General features: G+C 43.1%; 1 protein-coding gene across 6 annotated transcripts in view; it reads right to left on the bottom strand.

Annotated features, from left to right (window-relative positions):
* Positions 1-22185, bottom strand: part of aopep (aminopeptidase O (putative)) — a 260440-nt gene that overhangs the window by 137564 nt on the left and 100691 nt on the right. For 4 of the 6 annotated variants that reach the window (XM_067983185.1, XM_067983186.1, XM_067983188.1 and 1 more), the window contains exons 7-11: positions 17736-17842; positions 13413-13515; positions 11670-11777; positions 11175-11218; positions 10826-10886 (exon numbers count right to left, since the gene is read on the bottom strand). In XM_067983185.1, the coding sequence (XP_067839286.1) occupies positions 10826-10886; positions 11175-11218; positions 11670-11777; positions 13413-13515; positions 17736-17842 (423 nt within the window). Of the gene's footprint in view, positions 1-10825; positions 10945-11174; positions 11219-11669; positions 11778-13412; positions 13516-17735; positions 17843-22185 lie in introns of all 6 variants that reach the window. The other 2 variants (XM_067983190.1, XM_067983187.1) reach the window with 2 other exon arrangements.

Raw genomic sequence — 22185 nt, 5'->3', positions numbered from 1 at the left:
AGCCCTGCAAATACACCTACGCCCACTCTGCAGTGACACAATGGGTGGCATCAGTTGTGGGTCTTCGTAGTGATCCTCAGGAAAGGGCATTATTGCACAAACCAGACAAGATTCGCAAAGACGTGGCAGTAGTGGTGCCAATATATGTAATGTGAGTTGGTCAGAAATTCAATATAAGTAAAAACCATGACAAACCCTCAAACACCCTTGTGCATCCCCTTCATGCTCACGACACGTTTGCCTTGCGCTTCCTACTGCACATATGTGATGCATGCCCTGTGGCTGCAGCACAGGTAATGGCAGGTTGAGTGAGGCTGACTGTGAAAGAGATGCACGAGAGGGTGAGTATGAGATGGAGCCATGAGATTGTATGAGGATTGGGTTGAGTGGTAGTGGCGGGATGAGTACTGGCGAGGTGAGTAAGTGCAGGGAAGATGAGGATGAGGTTTGACTGGGTGTGAGGGGTGATGTGACAGAGTAGTGTTGGCAGTGCAGAAGGAGGTGTGGGGTGGGGGCGGTGATGTGGCAGATGGAGTGTAGGGGAATGATTAAGTGTACTCACTTTGGCTGACCTACTGAGGTTATTGGAGCGCCTCCTGCACTGTATGCAGGTGGGCGATATGTTGGTGGTGCAGGTGACCTCCTCTACCACCTCGAGCCAGGCCTTCCTGGTGGCAGAGGCAGGCCGCTTCCTCCCGCCCGCCAGGGGGAAGATCTCTGTCCTCTCCCTCCTCCTCACCCCATCTAAAGATACCTGGAGTGAGGCATCATTAAACTGGGAGCAGCCTTCCCCGGGCTGCTCCATGCTGTAATTTTTGCTATTTGTTGCAGCATCTGTCAGTGGAGGACTGCCCCTTTAAATAGAGCTCCTCCAGCTGACAGATCTTACTGCGCATGCGCAGTCCGCCCGACGCGCAGCTCAGCAGCGGGGAACCCGGAAGACAAGGTAAGTGGATCCAATTGGGCTGCTATCGCGCGGGGGGCTGACTAATTTCACCGGGCGCGTTACCCACACGCCCAAAAGCCCCCCTGCCGCGAACCCGCAGCCCTGCTAACATCGAGCCCTATACATATGGTTGGGAGATAATGGTTGGTGGTTGCAATCCTCCTATGCTGTACTCAGATGTTGATGGCATCCCTCCATTGCTCCAAGTATCACACTTAAAAAAGAGATTTCTGTAGGAACACTGTCCTAACTAGTAGGTTGGTAGCTTTTTTTCTTGAGGCCAACTCTGTAGCTGAAAAGCTATAGATGAAGTTGAAAAAGAATTAGGGTTTTTAATATAGTGCTTTAGTCAGATCTTGAGTACTGCATCCAGTTCTGCTCACCAAGACACAAGGGAGACATTCAAGTGCACAAGGCTGATCCCTCGAGGCAAATGTCTGAGTTATGAGGAAAGGCTGGAGAATCTTGGGCTTTTCAGCCTTGAAAGAAGGCATCCGAGTGGTGATCTTAGAGGTATATTAAACAGTATGGAAAATGGAAATCCAGAAAATTATTTTAAATTAAGTTGCAAGAGTGGACCAATGAACACAGGTTCAAATCAGTAAAAGGCAAATTTAGGATGGATAATCAGGAAGTTCTTCTTCACGCAAAGAGTGGTCAACATCCTAGATACAGTAGTGGAGGTGAAAATCATGGGATCATTTAACAGCCAATTGGACGCTGCAATGGGGGACTTTAAGATTATTCTGGATGACTGAACCTAAGATCACCTAGAGGGCTCTCCTCACCTGTAATTATTTTGTGATCTCAGTGGGACGGCAGCAGGTATGCTACAATTGGCCACAACATGCTTTGGTTACTGAGGAGGAAATCGACTAGTGTTTCCACTCCAAGATCCCTACTATGGATGTGCAAACAGGATCAGGCTTAGCTATGATGTTCCCGTTGATCCAATGGCTACTTGAGAGTGACAAACAACCTTGGAAACATAGAGGAGAGCAAGGATAAAAAATGTAATAAAAAAAACCTTTTCCTCTGCAAGATATCTCCTCATAGCGGTGCAATTCTGATGAAGAATTAAGGGATGGCAAGCAATCAAAAGTGCATCCCAGCAGCATATAACACTGCATGACAGGATAGTAAGGGAAGGGAAGCCTAGGGAACAGTATTTCCCAATTTTACAGAATATATAGAAGTGACTGTGATCTGGAGCTTCCAGCAGGGAACGTATCTCAGGAAATCGGGAGTGCGCAAGAAAATTGACTTTTTAAAAAATGTTAATTAAATTTAACTGAAGCTAATGTTTTCTTCTATAAAATTGGGGAATTATTTTGAGCAAAAAGTACTTCCCCCAGACTGTTCATTCCCCTTTAACCAGTGTAATGTTTTTTAAAAAATGATAATCATCGATGTATCTATATTAATTATCAGCTCAGATTGCTTGAATGGAACGTTTGTGATTGCTTTGATTGATTACAATGCAAGGGAAAAATAAACACTGCTCAAGTGTTCCATTTTGAATTGTCACAATCATCAATATCCCACTGAAAATTGCAGGAAATGGAGTAAATCAACCACGTTATCAAAATGATGTCACTGTTTAATCTCTTTCCCACAATTTCAAGCATCAAATTTTGCTCAAACTTAAATCACAAAATTGTATTTTAATTTCAAAGGTTAAAAAAGCGTTTAATTTTGCCGAATCTAAACAAATTAAATTAGATGTCTGTGGTAGTGTTCATGAGCGGCTACAGAACATTCTGGAGGGGGAGGGTGAACAGCCAGAGGTCGTGGTCCACATCAGTACCAAGGACATAGGTAGAAAGAGGGATGAGGTCCTGCAGGCAGATTTTAAGGAGTTAGCAAAGAGATTAAGAAGCTGGACCTCAAAGGTAGTAATCTTCGGATTATTCCCAGTGCCATGCACTAGAGAGTATAGAAATAGGAGGATAGAGCAGATGAATGGGTGGCTGGAGAAATGGTGCAGGAGGGAGGGCTTTAGATTCCTGGGGCATTGGGACTGGTTCTGGGGGAGGTGGGACCTGTACAAACCGAACAGGTTGCACCTCAACAGGGCCGGGACCAATATCATCGCGGGGAGGTTTGCTGGTGCTGTGGGGGAGGGTTTAAACGAGCTTGGCAGGGGAATGGGAACCTGAGCGTAGATTCAGAAAGGAGAGAAGCAGAGCTGCAAATGGAAGGCAGAAAATTATTAAGTGAGTTTGGAAGGCAGAGGAAACAGGTTGGAAACTAGACAACAAAGGAGTTTGGCAGTGCTTAATAGTATATACCTCAATGCAAGGGGTATAGTGAATAAGGCAGATGAGCTAAGGGCACAGATAGACACGTGGAAGTACGATATCTTAGCTATTACTGAAACAAGGCTTAAACAGGGGCAGGAATGGCAGCTCAACATTCCTGGTTACAGGGTTTTCAGACGAGATAGAGAGGGGGATAAAAAGGGGGGGGGGCAATATTGATTAAAGAAACAATTACGGCTATGAGGAGGGATGATATGTTAGAAGATCAGCAAATGAGGCCATATGGGTCGAGCTAAAGAACAAAAAAGGGACAGTCTCACTGCTGGGAGTGTACTATAGACCCTCAAACAGTCAGAGGGAGATAGAAGAGCAAATATGTCGGCAAATTTCTGAGAAGTGCAAAAACAATAGAGCAATAATAGTAGGGGATTTCAACTACCCTAATATTAACTGGGATACAATCAGCGCAAAAGCTATAGAGGGCGCAGAATTCTTAAACTGCATTCAGGAGAACTTTTTTAACCAGTACGTAGCAAGCCCAACAAGAGGGGGGCAGTTCTGGATTTAGTTTTAGAGAATGAAGCTGGGCAGGTGGAAGGAGTATCAGTGGGAGAGCATTTTGGTGGTAGTGATCATAATTCAGTTAGATTTAGCATAGTTATGGAAAAGGACAAAGATAGAACAGGAGTAAAAGTTCAAAATTGGGGAAAAGCCAATTTTACTAAACTGAGAAGTGATTTCGCAAAAGTGGACTGGAAACAGTTACTTGAACGTAAATCAGTGTCAGAGCAGTGGGAGGCATTCAAGGGGTTCAGAGTAAACACGTTCCCACAAAGAAAAAGGGTTGGACTGCCAAATCTAGAGCCCCCTGGATGACAAGGAGCATAAAGGATAAGATAAGGCAAAAAAGGGAAACTTTTGTCAGACACCGAGAGCTCAATACTGCAGAACGCCTAGAGAAGTATAGAAAGTGCAGGGGTGAAATTAAAAAGGAAATTAGGAAAGCAAAGAGAGGGCATGAAAAAATACTGGCAAGTAAAATTAAGGAAAACCCAAAAATGTTTTATAAATACACAGAAACATAGGAGCAGGAGTAGGCCAGTCAGCCCTTCGAGTCTGCTTCGCCATTCAATATGATCATGGCTGATCCTCTATCTCAATACCATATTCCCGCTCTCTCCCCATATCCGTTGATGCCTTTAGTGTCTAGAAATCTATCTAGCTCCATCTTAAATATATTCAGTGAGTTGGCCTCCACAGCCTTCTGTGGTAGAGAATTCCACAGATACACCACCCTCTGAGTGAAGAAATTTCTCTTCATCTCAGTCCTAAATGTCCTACCCCATATCCGGAGACTGTGACCCCTCGTTCTGGACCCCCCAGCCAGGGGAAACATCCTCCCTGCATCCAATCTGTCTAGCCCTGTCAGAATTTTATATGTTTCAATGAGATCCCCTCTCGAGTGAATACAGGCCGAGTCGACCCAATCTCTCCTCGTTCGACAGTCCTGCCATCCCAGGAATCAGTCTGGTGAACCTTCGCTGCTCTCCCTCTATGCCAAGTATATCCTTTCTTAGGTAAGGAGACCAAAACTGCACACAATACTCCAGGTGTGGTCTCACCAAGGCCCTGTATAACTGCAGTAAGACATCCTTGCTCCTATACTCAAATCCTCTTGCAATGAAGGCCAACATACCATTTGCCTTCCTAACTGCTTGCTGCACCTGCACCTTTGCTTTCAGTGACTGGTGTACAAGGACACCCAGGTCCTTTTGTACATCAACATTCCCCAATCTATCACCATTTAAATAATACTCTGCCTTTCTGTTTTTCATTCCAAAGTGGATAACTTCACATTTATCCAGGTTATACTGCATCTGCCATGTATTTGCCCACTCACTCAACTTGTCGAAATCGCCTTGAAGCCTCTTTGCATCCTCCTCACAACTCACGATCTTACCTAGTTATGTGTCATCAGCAAACTTGGAAATATTATATTTGGTTCCCTCATCCAAATCATTGATATATATTGTGAATAGCTGGGGCCCAAGCACCGATCCCTGCAGTACCCCACTAGTCACTGCCTGCCACCCCAAAAAAGATCCATTTATTCCTACTCCCTGTTTCCTGTCTGTTAACCAATTTTCAATCCATGCCAGTATATTACCCCCAATCCCATGTGCTTTAATTTTACACACTAACCTCTTATGTGGGACTTTATCAGAGGCCTTCTGAAAATCCAAATAAACCACATCCACTGGTTGTCCCTTATCTATTCTACCAGTTACATCCTCAAAAAACTCCAGTAATTTTGTAAAACATGATTGGCCCTTTCATAAATCCATGTTGACTTTGTCTAATCCCGTTGATAGCGTCTAAATGTCCTGTTATCACATCCTTTATAATAGACTCTAGCATTTTCCCTACTACTGATGTTAGGCTAACCGGCCTGTAGTTCCCTGTTTTCTCTCTCCCTCCTTTTTTAAATAGTGGGGTTACATTTGCCACCCTCCAATCTGCAGGAACTGTTCCATAATCTATTGAATTTTGGAAGATGACAACCAATGCATCCACTATTTCCATGGCTACCTCTTTTAGTACTCTGGGATGCAGATTATCAGGCCCTGGGGATTTATCGGCTTTCAATCCCATTAATTTCTCCAGCACTATTGTTTTACAAATACTAATTTCCTTTAATTCCTCATTCTCACTAGTCCCTTGGTTCCCTAGCATTTCTGGGAAGTTATTTGTGTCCTCTTCCGTGAAAACAGAACCAAAGTATTTGTTTAGTTGCTCTGCCATTTCCCTGTTCCCCATTATAAATTCTCCCGTTTCTGACTGTAAAGAAGCTACATTTGTCTTCACTAATCTTTTTCTTTTTACATACTTGTAGAAGCTTTTACAGTCCACTTTTATGTTCTTTGTAAGTTTACTCTCAAACTCTATTTTTCCCCTCTTAATCAATCTCTTGGTCCTTTTTTGCTGAATTCTAAACTGCTCCCAATCTCAGGCTTGCTACTATTTCTGGCAACTTTATATGACTCCTCTTTGGATCTAATACTATCCTTAATTTCTCATTAGCCATGGTTGGGCCACTTTTCCTTTTGTGTTTTTGCGCCAGAAAGGAATGTATAATTGTTGCAATTCCTGCATTTGTTCCTTAAATGTTAGCCATTGCCTATCCACCATCATGCCTTTTAATGAAGCTTCCCAATCTATCATAGTCAACTCACTCCTCATACCTTCGTAGTTTCCTTTGTTTAGATTTAGGACCCTAGTTTCGGATTGGGCTACTTCACTTTCCATCTTAATGAAGAATTCTATCATATTATGGTAACCCTTCCCTAAAGGACCCTGCACAACAAGATTATTAATTAACCCCTTCTCATTGCACAATACCCAATCTAGGATGGCCTGTTCCCTGGTTGGCTCCTCAACATACTGGTCTAAAAAACCATCTCATCCACACTCCAGGAATTCATCCACCACAGTATTATTGCTAATTTGATTTGGCCAGTCTATATGCAGATTAAAGTCACCCATGATTACTGTAGTACCCTTGTTACATGCATCTCTAATTTCCTGTTTTATCCCATCCCCTACATTACCACTACATAAAGAGCTAGAGGATAACGAATGAAAGATTAGGCCCTATTAGAGACCAAAAAGGTAACCTATATGTGGAGGCGGAAGATGTGGGCATGGTTCTTAATGAATACTTTGCGTCCGTCTTCACAAAAGAGGGGGACGATGCAGAGATTGTAGTTAAGGAGGAGCAGCAGTGTGAAATATTGGATAGGATAAACATAGTCAGAGAGGAAGTATTAAGGGTTTAGCATCTTTGAACATAGATAAATTGCCAGGTCCAGATGAAATGTACCCAGGCTGTTAAGAGAAGCATTGGGAGGAAATAGTGAAGGCTCTGACCATTATTTTCTGATCCTCCGTGGCTACAGGCGTGGTGCTGGAGGATTGGATGACTGCTAACTGTACTGTTGTTTAAAAAGGAAGAAAGGGATAGACCGAGTAATTATAGGCCAGTCAGTCTGACCTCGGTGGTGGGCAAATTATTGGAATCAATTCTGAGGGGCAGCATAAATAGTCATTTAGAAAGGCACAGGTTAATCAAGGACAGTCAGCATGGATTTGTTAAGGGAAGGTCGTGTCTGACTAACTTGATTGAGTTTTTTGAGGAGGTGACAAGGAGGGTCGATGAGGGTAATGTGTTTGCTGTAATGTACATGGATTTTAGCAAGGCTTTTGACAAGGTCCCACATGGCAGACTGGTCAAAAAGTAAAAGCCCATGGGATCCAAGGAAAAGTGGTTAGTTGGATCCAAAATTGGCTTAGTGGCAGGAAGCAAAGGGTAACGGTTGACGGGTGTTTTTGCAACTGGAAAGCTCTGTACTAGGTCCCTTGTTTTTTGTGGTACTTATTAATGATTTGGACGTGAATGTCGAGGGCTTGATCAAGAAGTTTGCAGGTGATACTACCAACCACACGGCCAATTTTTGTGAGGAGGAAAGCTGTAGACTGCAGGAAGATATCAATGGACTGGTCAGGTGGGCAGAAAAGTGGCAAATGGAATTCAATCCAGAGAAGTGTGAGGTAATGCATTTGGAGAGGGCAAACAAGGCAAGGGAATACACAATAAATGGGAGGATACTGAGAGGTATAGAGGAACAAAGGGACCTTGGAGTGCATGTCCACAGATCCCTGAAGGTAGCAGGACCGGTAGATAATGTGGTTAAAAAGGCTTATGGGATACTTTCCTTTATTAGCCGAGGCATGGAATAGAACAGCAGGGAGGTTATGCTAAAACTGTATAAAACATTGGTTAGGCCACTGCTTGAGTACTGCGTACAGTTCTGCTCACCACATTACAGGAAAGATGTGATTGCACACGAGTGGGTACAGAGGAGATTTACGAGGATGTTGCCAGGGCTGGAGAATTTTAGCTATGAGAAAAGATTGGAAAGGTTGGAGTTGTTTTCTTTGGAACAAAGGAGGCTGAGGGGAGATTTAATTGAAGTATATAAAATTATGACGGGACTAGTTAGAGTAGATAGGGAGGACCTATTTTCCTTAGCAGAGGGGTCAGTGACCAGGGGGCATAGATTTAAAGTAATTGGTAGAAAGATTAGAGGGGAGTGGAGGAGAAATTTTTTCACCCAGAGGGTGGTGGGGGTCTGGAACTCACTGCCTGACAGGGTGGTAGAGGCAGAAACCCTCAACTCATTTAAAAAGTACTTGGATGTGCACTTGAAGTGCCGTAAACTACAGAGCTTCGGACAAAGTGCTGAAAAGTGGGATTAAGCTGGATAGCTCTTTATCGGACGGACGGACGAACACGGTAGGCCGAATGGCCTCCTTTTGTACCATAACTTTCTATGATTCTATGAGTAAATGATCATATTCCAAATTTGTATTTAGTTTTACCTTTTCTGGTAGTTTTTGACACTATGAAATAGAATTACACAGAAACTACAGCACAGAAACAGGCCATTTGACCAACTGGTCTATGCTGGTACTTATATTCCACACGAGCCTGCTCACACTAATTACCTCTTCTTACCTTGCACCATATCCCTTTATTCCCTTTTCCTTGTATGCATCAAGCCTCCCTTTAAATGCGTCAATGCTATCTACTTCAACCAGTGGCAGTGAGTTCAACATTCTCACCACTCCCTGTGTAAAGAGATTCCTACTATATTCTTTATTTGATCTGTTAGAGACTATCTTATATTTAAGTTCCCCTGTTCTGGACTCAACAAGTGAAAACAGTTTCTCCACATTCACCCTATCAAACCCCTTCATTATTTCAAAGACCTCTATCGGGTCTCCTCTAACTCCTCACTTTCTCAGAGAAAAGAGACCCAGCCTACTCAATTTTTCCTAATAGTTGCAACCTCTCAATTCTGGTAACATCCTTGTAAATCTTATCTGCACTTTCTCCAGTGCTTCAATATCCTTTTTGAGGTCTAACTATACACAATTTAACATTAACTCATTCCTTTCATATTATTACTTATTACAACAAAACCAGTAAATTAGGGACACTTAAGGGACTTGCATCAGGTGTCCTTTATTTGCAGGTGTCTTTATTTTCAAAATGGTCATTGTATGAACAATAAACCAGATGAGCCAAATATCCTGGGATTGACTCTATCTCCTGCAGCCTTGCTTCTTTTTTTCACCCTCACCTGGGATCATGCCTAATCCTGGAGCCCTGCCAGTGGGATGCGATTTCAGTTCTTTTTCCTGTTGGTTGGGTTTCCCAGTTCATTGTCACCCGGGGTCCTTTACCGTTGAGGGAGGGATGTCCTGATCCTGGGATCTGCTACGTTGGCAGCCAGGGGGATTAACGTCCTGCAGACCCCTGTCCAGGACCCCGTCCCTCCGTGTGCTGCAGCTGCTAATGTTTGAAGTGCTGAGAGGGTCGGTAGGGGACTGTTAGCAGCTCATCTGTACCTAATGCACTGGTGGAGTAGGGTTACCAACTTTGATTGGAGGCATTCCTGGAGGTTTGATCACGTGATGTTCTGACCGCGTGACGTCTACAAATGTTATTGGTTTTACCTAATATAGTTTGGGTCCCCTGTAGTTGAGAATCTTTATTTGTGGTTTCACAGCAGCAGCTGTTGTGTGAGAATTTCCAAGAACCAGGAGGCCACCCGTGAGCAGGCATCGATGGGAAACTGAGGGCGGGGAAACTATTCTCTCCATCCGAGCCCCCAGTCCCCATTTCCCATCTATCCCCCCAGCCCCCATTCCTCAGTCTCCAACTCTCCCCGTTCCCCAGTCTCCATCGCCCCCCCGATCCCCCATTACCCAGTCTCCGTCTCCCCCGAAGTCTTGAGCCCTCCTCCCCTGCAATTTCGGACCCCCTCCTCCCGCGCCCACGACCCCCCCTGCCACCCCCGCGTGCGATTTCAGGTCACCATGAGTTGTGGTGTTGCCCAGTGCAGTCCCTGGCTTTCGTGGAATGGGGAGTTCTTTACCCAGCATCCATAGAAGCTGAGAAACTGCTCTATTCTTCGGATAGAGCCATGCAAGCATTCAATCCCAGAGAAAGAGCAGTTTCTCTGCCGCTATGGATGCTGGGTAAAGAACTTTCCGTTCTCCATTCCACAAAAGCCGCCTTTCACCCGCCTCACATGTACCTGCGAGTCACGTGTTTTAAGTTGTAAACAGACTTGATGCATTGAAGGCTGTCCGTACTTTGTAATTTGCGAGTGTCCGTGCAGTGCAGCTTGTATCTGATATAATTTAAGTTATTTGGGAATGACAGTAAGTGTCTGTTTTTTGCAGGTGTCCATTTTTTGGTGGTTTCCATTTGTACAGGTTTCACTGTAATTTGTCTGATGCAGGGATTTATTTTGTAAAGCTGTTGCTAAATCCTAAAATAGCTTGCATCCTGCATTTGAATTTGCATTCAGTAGAATTTTTCTTTACGCTAAACCTTTCAAAATTAAGTTAGCAATGAATTGATTTGCACTCAATCTTTGGTAAACATGCACACATGCACAAATACTATAAATAGAAACACAGCATACATGAATCTAAATATAAGCAATTTAGATTGTACTAATGTTAGTAGGTACAAAACAGAAATTACCTTTGGTAATCCTGCTACATCCAGCCAGTCTTGATAAATAGCTTCCAAAGAAAGTCCCTGACTGTGGTGAATAAAGCATGTTTTCTGAATAAGACGCGTGTTTTAAAGTACTGAATTCACTGCAGATAAATCAAAATAAGGTGTACCAAAATTATGTTAATGTGGAGAAGATTAATTTGTTGCTTGCTAAACAATAAATGGATATTAACAAAAATGCATTACAATGATTTGTACAGATTTCCATCTGAATTTCTGCCATTCCTCATAAATAATGTGCCTATTTCCCAATGCCTTGCCCAGAACATCACAATTTAATTTTGTAGTGAAAAACAATGTCTTTTCTACTTACCTTCTTAGTTGTGAAAAATTCTCCATAAACATGTGCAGAAAATCCTAATTTTGAAATAATAACAACTGTGACAAACAGGAAGTACAAATAACAGCTCATACTACAAGAAACTATTACTACTGCCAATACAGTTTGTTTTAGCGTGCTTAGATCTGTGTTCGCTTGCCCTTCACACTTAACGTAAGCAGTGAAACATATATGTACTAAAACAATACTGTTTGCGTGTAAAAGAAACATAAGAAAAGGTGCCACAGCCTTTGTCTTCCCCCTCAACACCACAGGTCTCAATTTTAGTCATAGTATCATGAGAAATGGATAAGTGCAGGTTAGACTTTCCATCGGTAAAAGATGAAAGCTATTTTTGTTAATTTACCTATTATTAATTTACTAATATGTTCTGTGTTTTGGTGGTTAGTCATTGCACGACTCACATCTAGAGAAATGGGTTGCTGCAAAAAACATTTATAAACAAACAATTCTCATAAAATAACTCACCCGAGAAAGAATTAGTTGTCCATGAAATCTCTCCACAAGTAGCCTGAAAAATCTCAGAAATGCTTTTTGTCCAACTCTGTTCTCAAGGTAATGAAGAACAAAATAACCCTACAAAAGAAGTCATGGGGCAAAAAAAAGATATAACTGAAATAATAACAACTGTGACAAACAGGAAGTGCAATCATCAGCTCATACTACAAGGAAGAAACTATTACTACTGCCAATACAGTTTATTTTAGCGTGCTTAGATCTGTGTTCACGTGCCCTTCACACTTAAAAAATTTTTTTTTCTTAATTGTGACAGATGAATAACAGGAATGTAACTTCAGCATATGCAGTATATAATAGCAGACTAAAAACTGGTCATTTAAGTTTCAGATTAAATTTGAATACATCAAACAGAATCCCACCATCTTTTTGATTCTTGTTATTTTCCCTTATTTAGTTCCACTCAAAGGACTGAACAATTATATTCTTTTGGCAACTGTTTAAAAAAATCATTAACATCTACTTAGCACTGTGCCTTTGATGCTGCAAAAAAATCTGGCATCTGCTAAAATCCAGCTTTTTTCCCCTCATAATATAAAATGTCTACATTCTATGCTTCACCCATTCCAGCATGAAAGAAGTCGCAACTTGTGAGAAGATTACATAATAGAACAAATTCTGAGGGACATCGAAGGATTTATCTTCAAAATTTGTGGCCCAGCAGCCTCTTCATTGCTACATGGACACTCAAATAATGCTGTGATACATACGTGCTAAAATAATGTAATTAGTTCAATGGGTGAGCTGATGCAAATATATGCATTTTAATAAAAATTGAGTTATTCCAATGGTGTGAAAATAATAATAAAATCCCAGTACCAGATTCACTCACAAGGATCAATTAGACTGAAAATTTCAATTTGACATCATCCTACAATGGCAGCCCTTCCTTATGGCAAACAGTGCAAGATGAAGCAAATGCACCACAAGACACAATGATAAGCAAATGCAAAAAAATATTGATCAAAGGTAACAGAATTGAGCCAAACTCTTCAGTGATATGTGAACTGACATAAATTTCTGCATATTAAGATATGAATTCAAAATTTTTCAAAAAGGCTGCAATGTAACAGAATACTCCCCCACATAGAAGACAATACTCCAGTAGGATATTCCAAAATATTCCAAATGAAAAGTATGAGCAACATAAACACTTCTGTCCTGTAAGCAGGATGGTGGTAGGGGCATTGCAATTGACCACAAGGGCCCCTGGGCTAGAAAGGAGGAGGCAAAAATGATCAGGATTTCCATTTCTCTTCACATAGGAAGATGAGTAGGCCATTCAGCCCTTCAAACCTGTTCTGCCAATCAATAAGATAATGGCTGATCTGTACCTCAATTCCATTTACCCGCCTTTGTTCCATATCCCTTGATACCTTTATCTAACAAAAATCTATCGATCTCAGTCTTGAAAATTTCAATTGATCCACCATCCACAGTCTTTTGGGGGACCGAGTTCTACAATCCAATAATCCCTGTTGGAAAATGAATTTATGTGGCTGTCAGGTGAGGACAGAAAAGGACTTGGATGTGATGTTCTCCATGGTCTACTAACACTCAGCATTTTGGTCCCTATCTGAAAGAGGATCACTTGATTGAGTTATGGAGGTGCAATCAGTGCCCATGGAATATATCTGAGTCATCATCTTTAGGGTTGTAGGGCAGAATTTTTTTTATGTAAAAGAAAGTTCTTACCTTTAGATAATGGACTTGCATAAAGATTTTTCCTGGATTTAGGCCATGTTTGACAATTGTTGCACCAGAGTCACTCACTTCACCTGTCTTCTCTTTGTTAGGCCTGTAACATTAAAACAGTCCCACAAAAAGATCACATAAAATATCGTAAGCTATCAATGTTCTATCAGAAATCTTCAAGCTGACAGAAAGGTTATAGTAGGAATCACATATATTCATAGTGATTCTGGGAGACTCATTCTGAAATCTATAGCATTGTGGGGTAGACTTTCCAGTCCTGCCGATGTCCAGTCGGAAATGACCAGGTGCTAGCTGAAAACACAGTCAACTGACCGCCTGCAATTTTCCAGGATGAGCTCATTAGAAAAATTATTCAAAGCATCCTGTGCAGCTAGGACATGACCTTCATAATCACTGGCAGTGCTGTGTCAGTGGTGCAGTTTGGCTGCAGGTCAAATTACAGCATATAGCACAAATTAGAGCCAATGCAGACTGATTTCCTTAGACAAATCCAGGTGTGTCTCTGCCTGTTTTTGTGGGCAGGGAGGATAACATCAGGTGGGCTTAGTCCTTTTGTGGTGTAACATTACCTGCTGAGCATGGCTCCATTACACCTCCTCCTCTTTATAAATTATAAACCTAGCAGGATCCCATAAGGAAACCCATTGTACACATTTCTAGCACCTAAGCAAAATAGTGGCAGAACCTGTGGCACCAGCCAAGTGGACTAAGAAATGGTAAAGTAAAAAGCTGCACAAAAAGATATACAAAGTTAGTCTTCCTATCTGTCCCTTTAGATCTTTTCTTTTGCATACAACTACTGCTCCCCAGCAATCCTGTCCTCCCATTTTACACAGGGGAATTTATAACTCAGATTACATCTGGGATAAATATCATGAAATTGGAGGGCCATCTAAATGATGTCATCTCCCGTTCATCAGCATGTTAAAATTAGGTTCCCACGTCAGGTGCATTTTGGGTGGAGATCTGGCATAAATGATCACCATCCTTACTTACAGTTGATAATGCACCAATTACACCATCCTACACAGTCTTACACATCCCATGAATGCCCATTAGGCAGTAGTGTAAACGTCGCATCAGTTCCCTTCCCTCTAAGTGCTTCTTCCCTCGCATCCTTAAATGGTATTCCCAAATCCTTCCATCTACTGCTCCGGCATGATAATGTTCGTGCAATCACCCTCACTATGGACAGCACACTGACACATGGGTATCACTATATATTGTCACTTCTACTACTCAATTTGCAGAAGAGTGAGAAGAAGCCCCAACCTCTGTCCTCTGATCACTTTTGAGGAGACACCTGCAGAAATCAACGGCAGAGGTCACTGAGGAAGCAGGGGATGGGGAAGTTGCAGGCCTAGCCCCAGCTCAGGGTTCATACTGAATTTCTGCTGTTCTTTTTTCTCATGCTTTTCACCGGCATCAAAGCATATCCTGAGAGAACAATTCCATGTCAGTAGTTGTAAAGGCACCATTGGATCATCTGTTCTTCTCTTTCTGGGTGTACCAATAGAAGCTCATTTGGAGTCCAGGAAAGCTTGCACCTCAGCACATATTGTCCTTCACTCTAACCCTGCGAAGCAGCAGCTCAGGTACATCCACCACAGGGAATTTGGAACATGAGGCTGAGCATAGTGTACTGGTTGATACACAGCGCATAATCAAACAACAGCAGGTGGTGGTGGAACTAGAGGATCAGGAATGTAGAATCCTACAGCACAGAAGGAGGCCATTTGGTCCATCGTGCCTGTACCAGAACTTGTTATCCAAAAAGTTATATCATTGTCCCTCTTCAGCTGATAAGAACAGGAATCCAGACTATAGGGATTTTAAAAGAACACTTACTGAGCATAAATGATTGCTGTACTCATTAAAGGGTAATATGAGCAACCCACTATATATGATATTTAGTGTGGAGAAGTCCACGATCTGCATTTGCACTGTATTGCTATACAGAATCAGAATAATACACAATGGCGTATGAACATTTACACTGGTGCGAATTCCACTCCACCCAATTTCAAAGGCTCCAAGGTCAGTCAGAGCATCTCTCATGAATGCTCAGACTGTTTGCTCTGGGCTCCAATAGGTAATTAGCTCTCTCTTCCTCAGATATGCTTGAGGATTGCATGAGAGCCTTTGATAGGTACTTCAATAATCTCGTTGCTGTCATTGTGCCTGTTGTCACATACATTAGTGGGCATGGTGAGGCTGCGCCAGTAGCAGGGACAAGCGTAGAATGGGCACTGATGATGGTGCTGTCTCTCAAGATGACAACACTCCCAGACCATTCTGCATCTTACACTCATGAAAGCAAGCAGGCCCAGGTTTCTCCTGCTGTTGCAAAAATGATGCAGTCTGCAACTGTGCCATTTCAGGCCGCTGCTCACAGATGTCAAGCGACACCTCAATCCAGAGAGCCTCTCTCGGATACTCAGCAACCTGCAACTTCACATACTTCTGCCATTGAGGGAGCATGTAGCACAAGATTACATTGAAGAACGCATCAGTGGCACATTGTCACGAAGAGGAAGCACTAGGGTGGCAAACATTTGTTATGTACACAGTTAAGGTGCCACATAAAAGTAAACTGGCTGATCTGAAATTGTACATCCAGAAATGCATGGGTTTAATCAAGGACAACAAGCAAAGATTTGTTAAAGACAGGTCACATTTTACAAAATTAATAGAAGTTTTTTTTTGAAGAGGTGAAAAGGGATTACAGTGGATGTAATGTATATTGATTTTCAGGTGTTGGATAAGATGTCTTAGAAAAGGCTTTCTACAAAAATCTTGGCATATGTTATAAGAGGAAATGTAGCAGCATTGATAAAAAGTTGATTGCTGCACAGGAAATGAAGAGTTAGAATAAATGAGTGTTGCTCAGATTGGAAAAGGGTTGGAAATGGTATACCCAGGCGTTCGTACTGTTCTCGGTATATATCAATATTTGGACTTGGGCACAGGGAACGCAATCTCGTAATCTGTTGATGACACAAAAGGAGAGGATTTGGCAAACAGTGAGGAAGACTGTAAAAGACTTCAGGAAGACAAAGGCAGGTTAGTCGAATAGGCAGACGCAATTTAACGTGGATTAACGTGAGGTAATACATTTTGGGAGGAAAACAAGGAATGCAGGTATACACTCAATGGAAAGATGCTAAGTGGTATGGATGAACAGACACCTATGGGTTTAAATATGTAATTCCCTGAAAGTGAGTGCAGGTAATTTAGGGTTTCATAAATAGGGGCAGAAAGTCCAATTACAAAGAGGTAACTGTAAATTTGTGCAAGGCAATAGTTAGGTAATACTGTACAGTTTTAAGTGCCCCATTATAGAAAGGACATTAAAGCCATACAGACCATACAGCATAGATTCACTAGAATGATAGCAGAGATGGGAATCTATGGTTATGAGCAGAGACTCAAGATACAAGGACAATTTTCGCAGGAATGGAGAAGGCTAAAAGGAGATTTAATAAAGGTTTTTAAATTCTGACAGGTTGGAGAGTCAGTGATGATGGTTCATCAACTTAAAATTGTCACTAAGTGAACGAGGAGAGGGGTTAGGAGAAATTTCTTAATGCAGAGGGTTGTTGCAGCATGGAATGCTTTGCCACAGGGAGTGGTTAAGGCAGAGACCATTGTATATTTTAAGGGAAAAAATGGATAGATATTTGAAGCAGAAGATGATGGCAGGGCTGTGGGAGGAGAGTGCAGCAGTGGGTTTAGTTTTGGATTGCTCTAGTAAAGAGCTGACATGGACATAATGGGTTTCTGTGCTGTAAAATCTCTGTGCTTCTATGGAGAATTAAACACGTCAAGAACCAGAGGGGGGAGAAAAAAGGAAAAAATGGACTTATAGCTCAAAAGGACAAAAAGCTCAAGCAAAAGTGGTACATATCAGCAACTACATGCAACTAAAACTAGCCAAAATGTGGTACGAGTTTCTCCAGGGTTCAAAACTTTCAACACAGGAATTTTTAACTGGGATCCAAAGGGAGCTGGGCCAAACCAAACTGGTTATTCATGTACTCCTGGAACATGCACATATATGGAGTACGTATTTATTTTTCCAGTTTCTGGAAAATGTTCAACTGCTTAAAACTGAAAATTACACATCCCACAATAGGCACCTACATAATGACTGTACGCTTAAACCAGTTTAGTTCAAATATCTAAAACCACATTTTATGTGTGATTCAGATGCATGTTTTTCGTTACTGTTTTATAAAGTTTCAAATAAATTTCTAAGACAACAAAATGTCTGATGATATGGCATCTCTCGCAAGTGCTCACCTCAGCACTTGCAACTCTTCTTCAGAGTTCTGAATTTCGTCTCGGAGCCTGCGCCATCGCAACAGGGACTTTAGTTGCTGTTGCTCTTTAGCTTCTTCCTGTGAAAGCTAGAAAAATATAGTCAATGAACCTGTGCTTTCTAACACAGGGTGACAGAATACACAATTACAGATGAAAGAAATATAAACAGTCATCATTTTTCTCAATATTAAAATTGTTAAGTAAACCACATTTGGAAAAATGCTGAAACCTTTTGGGCCTTATTTACCTCCTTCCATTAATCTTTAAACTGGTAAACAAGATTGGTAGAAAGTGATCGCCGACTTTCCTTCCATCTTTACTGCTACTCAAAAAGTCTTGCTTCCATGCTAAAACATATTTATGAAATTTATCCCCCTAAAAATTGCTTGCTAAAAGGGAATCCAGAGAAAATTATGCAGGATGGCTCAGGTGTCAAAATATATGAAAGTTAAATTCATTGCTCTGTTAGACTTATGAGTTAGTTGTACGAAGGAGGGGCAGGATTTCAAACTTTAAACACAGCATTGACAGAACCAATGGCACATTTTGGAGAATGCAGCCACACCCAACTTATTAACCCAACCCTGATCTGACCTGACTCGACTCCTGCTGGAAGTCCCAACTGGCAGCCCTGACTCAACCTGACTCCCTTTGAAACTGACTAGCATCAGGTATGTCATTATCTATCTACTCCACGTGCACTACCACTGTTGGGTCTACTCTATTTGCATAGTTGAATAAGTTAGGGCAATCTCTGCAAATTTTACAACTTCCACTTCGAAAATGTATTCGTTGAAACGGGTGTTCCTACAAAATATATAAAATGCTTATTTCTTCAAAACCACCGAACAGTTACATATCACCCACCAGATGCTAATAATTCCGGCCCAAATTTGAGCACTTAGCATAAAAATGCTTGCAATTTGGACATAGGGACACAGGAACAGGAGTAGGCCATTTAGCCCCTCGAGCCTGTTCTGCCATTCAATGAGATCATGGCTGATCTGTGACCTAAATCCACATACCCACATTAGCCCCAAATCCCTTAATACCTTTGGGTAACAAAAATCTATCAATCTCAGATTAAAATTTAGCAATTGAGCTAGCATCAACTGCCGCTTGCGAAAGAGAGTTCCAAACTTCTACCACCCTTTGCGTGTAGAAGTGTTTCCCAACTTCACTCTTGAAAGTCCTGTTCTAATTTTTAGGCTATGTCCCCTAATCCTGGATTCCCTAACCAGAAGGAAATAATTTCTCTCTATCTACCCTATCAGTTCCCCCTAATATCTTGAAAACTTCGATCAAAACACGCCTTAATCTTCTAAATTCCAGGGAATACAAACCTAGTTTGTGTAATCTCTCCTCGTAATTTAACCCTTGGAGTCCAGGTATCATTCTAGTAAATCTACGCTGCACTCCCCCCAAAGGAAGTATATCCTTCCTAAGGTGGGGTGCCCAGAACCGAACACAGTACTCCAGGTGTGGTCTAACCAGGGCTTTGTATAGCTGTAGCATAACTTCTACAACCTTATATTCTAGTCCTCTAGATATAAAGGCCAGCATTCCATTAGCCTTTTTGATTATTTTCTGTACCTGTCCATGATATTTTAATGATCTATGTACTTGGACCTCTAAGTCTCTTTGGACCTCCACTGTTTCAAGCTTTTCACAATTTAGAAAGTACTCTGATCTATCCATTTTAGGTCCAAAGAGGATAAGCTCACACTTGTCTATACTGAAATCCATTTGTCACAGTTTTGCCCATTCACTTCCTATTAATATCTCTCAGTAATTTTATGCTTCCATCTACACTGCTTACAATGCTGCCTATCTTTGCGTCATCACCAAACTTGGATATGTTGCTCTCTAGCCCATCATCTAAGTCATTAATAAATACAGTGAATAGTTGAAGCCCCAACACATATCCCTGTGGGACACCACTAGTCACATCCTGCCAATTTGAGTACCTGCCCATTATCCCTACTCTCTGTCTCCTGCCTCTCAACCAATTTCCTAACTAGGTCAATAATTTGCTCTCAATTCCATGGGCTCCATTTTAGCATAGGTGCATTCCTGGCAGGGGGGGCTCCGAAAATCGGAGAATCCCGGGGCGGGTTGGGAGCCAGGCTCCAACCCACCCACTTCTGGGTTCCCCACAGACGCGCTGACGTGCGCGCGCAGCCCCCGCAGGTGGGACTCCCGCAGGCAATTAAAGCCGGCGGGGTGCCACTTAACAATATTTATCTAGCTATTTCAGGTCGTTAACAAACCGGATTAAGGGAATATGTCAGGAGGGGTGGGATTTTAGAAACGACTGGGACTGTTTCCCATACTGGGGGAAACACTCCCAGTTGAAATGGACGTGTTGCAGCTATCAGCCTGTGGCAGCTGCAAAGGTCCATTTGACAGGTTGGGGGGGGGGGGGGGGGGGGGGAGACCCTCACTCATTGCAGGAGGCTACTCTGTCACTTGGGACAAAGTTTAGTCTCCACCACCCTCCCCCAACAATAAAATTCACCAACTTGCACACTTACCCCGGGGTCCAGACACCTTGCGGACCCCCTCAGATGTACATCTTCCGGATGGGGGCCGCCATAGCTGCAGTCATGACCTCCTCAGAGGGCAAATAGCATCACCAGCCTCGCCGGCCAAGCCGTCCACCTCTGACACGTGGAGCTCCACAACACAGTGCTGTGACACATCCACCTGCACAGCAGGAGGGAGGGCAACCGCAGAGAGAGATGCGACGCAGAGGGCACTACCCTCGCCACAGGGTCCACAGACCGAGGCTCAGCTTCCTGGACCTCTCTGAGCAGCAGTGCACACGGAGGCTCAGAGTCACTCGACATGTAGTCGTGGACATCTGCAGCCTCCTTCATGCCGAGCTGCTCCCGGCTGGCCCGAGTACCATCTTCTTACCTGTTGCTGTCAAAGTCACCACTGCCCTGAACAACTTCTCCTCCGCATCCTTCCAGGGTGCCACCGGGGACAACGCCGACGTCTCTCGGTCGTCTGCACAAATGAGCCCTGCAAATACACCTACACCCACTCTGCAGTGACACAATGGGTGGCATCAGGTGTGGGTCTTCATTGTGATCCTCAGGAAGGGGCATTATTGCACAAACCAGACAAGATTCGCAAAGACGTGGCAGTAGTGGTGACAATATAATATGTGATGTGAGTTGGTCAGAAATCAATAGAAGTAAAAACCATGAAAAACCCTCAAACTTCCTTGTGCATCCCCTTCATGTTCACAACACGTTTGCCTTACGCTTCCTACTGCACATATGTGATGCATGCCCTGTGGCTGCAGCACAGGTAGTGGCAGGTTGAGTGAGGCTGACCGTGAAAGAGATGCATGAGAGGGTGAGTATGAGATAGAGCCATGAGATTGTATGAGGATTGGGTTGAGTGGTAGTGGCGGGATGAGTACTGGCGAGGTGAGTAAGTGCAGGGAAGATGAGGATGAGGTTTGAGTGAGTGTGAGGGGTGATGTGACAGAGTAGTGTTGGCAGTGCAGAAGGAGGTGTGGGGTGGGGGCGGTGATGTGGCAGACGGAGTGTAGGGTAATGAGTAAGTGTACTCACTTTGGCTGACCTACTGAGGTCATTGGAGCGCCTCCTGCACTGTATGCAGGTGGGCGATATGTTGATGGTGCTGGTGACCTCCTCTGCCACCTCGAGCCAGGCCTTCCTGGTGGCAGAGGCAGGCCGCTTCCTCCCGCCCGCCGGGGGGAAGATCTCTGTCCTCACCCTCCTCCTCACCCCATGAGTGAGGCATCATTAAACTGGGAGCAGCCTTCCCCCTGGGCTGCTCCATGCTGTATTTTTTCCTATTTCTTGCAGCATCAGTCAGTGGAGGACTGCCCCTTTAAATAGAGCTCCTCCAGCTGACAGACCTTACTGCACATGCGCAGTCCGCCCGACGCGCAGCTCAGCAGTGAGGAACCCGGAAGACCAGGTAAGTGGATCCAATTAGCCTGCGATCGCGCGCGGGGCAGACTGATTTCGCCGGGCGCGTTACCCATGCGCCCAATAGCCCCCCCGCCGCAAACCCGCAGCCCTGGCAATATCGAGCCCCATGAGTTTCAAATTTAGCTAACAGTCTCTTATGAGGGACTTTATCCAATGCCTTCTGGAAGTCCATATAAACAACATCCATTGACATTCCCCTGTCCACTACTTTAGTCACCTCTTCAAAAAATTCAATCAGGTTCGTCAGGCATGACCTACCCTTTACGAATCCATGCTGGCTCTCTCTGATGAGCTGAAAATTTTCAAGGTGTTCAGTCACTCTATCGATAATTATTGACTCTAGTAACTTCCCGACAACAGATGTTAGGCTAACTGGTCTATAATTCCCTGATTTTCCCCTCTCACCTTACTTAAAAAGCGGAGTGACATGTGCAATTTTCCAATCTTAAGGAATG

This window comes from Heptranchias perlo, chromosome 4, assembly GCF_035084215.1.
Source record: "Heptranchias perlo isolate sHepPer1 chromosome 4, sHepPer1.hap1, whole genome shotgun sequence".
NCBI classification, from domain to species: domain Eukaryota; kingdom Metazoa; phylum Chordata; class Chondrichthyes; order Hexanchiformes; family Hexanchidae; genus Heptranchias; species Heptranchias perlo.
The sequence above is the reverse complement of the archived record's forward strand: the minus strand, read 5'-3'. Positions and strand labels throughout refer to the sequence as shown.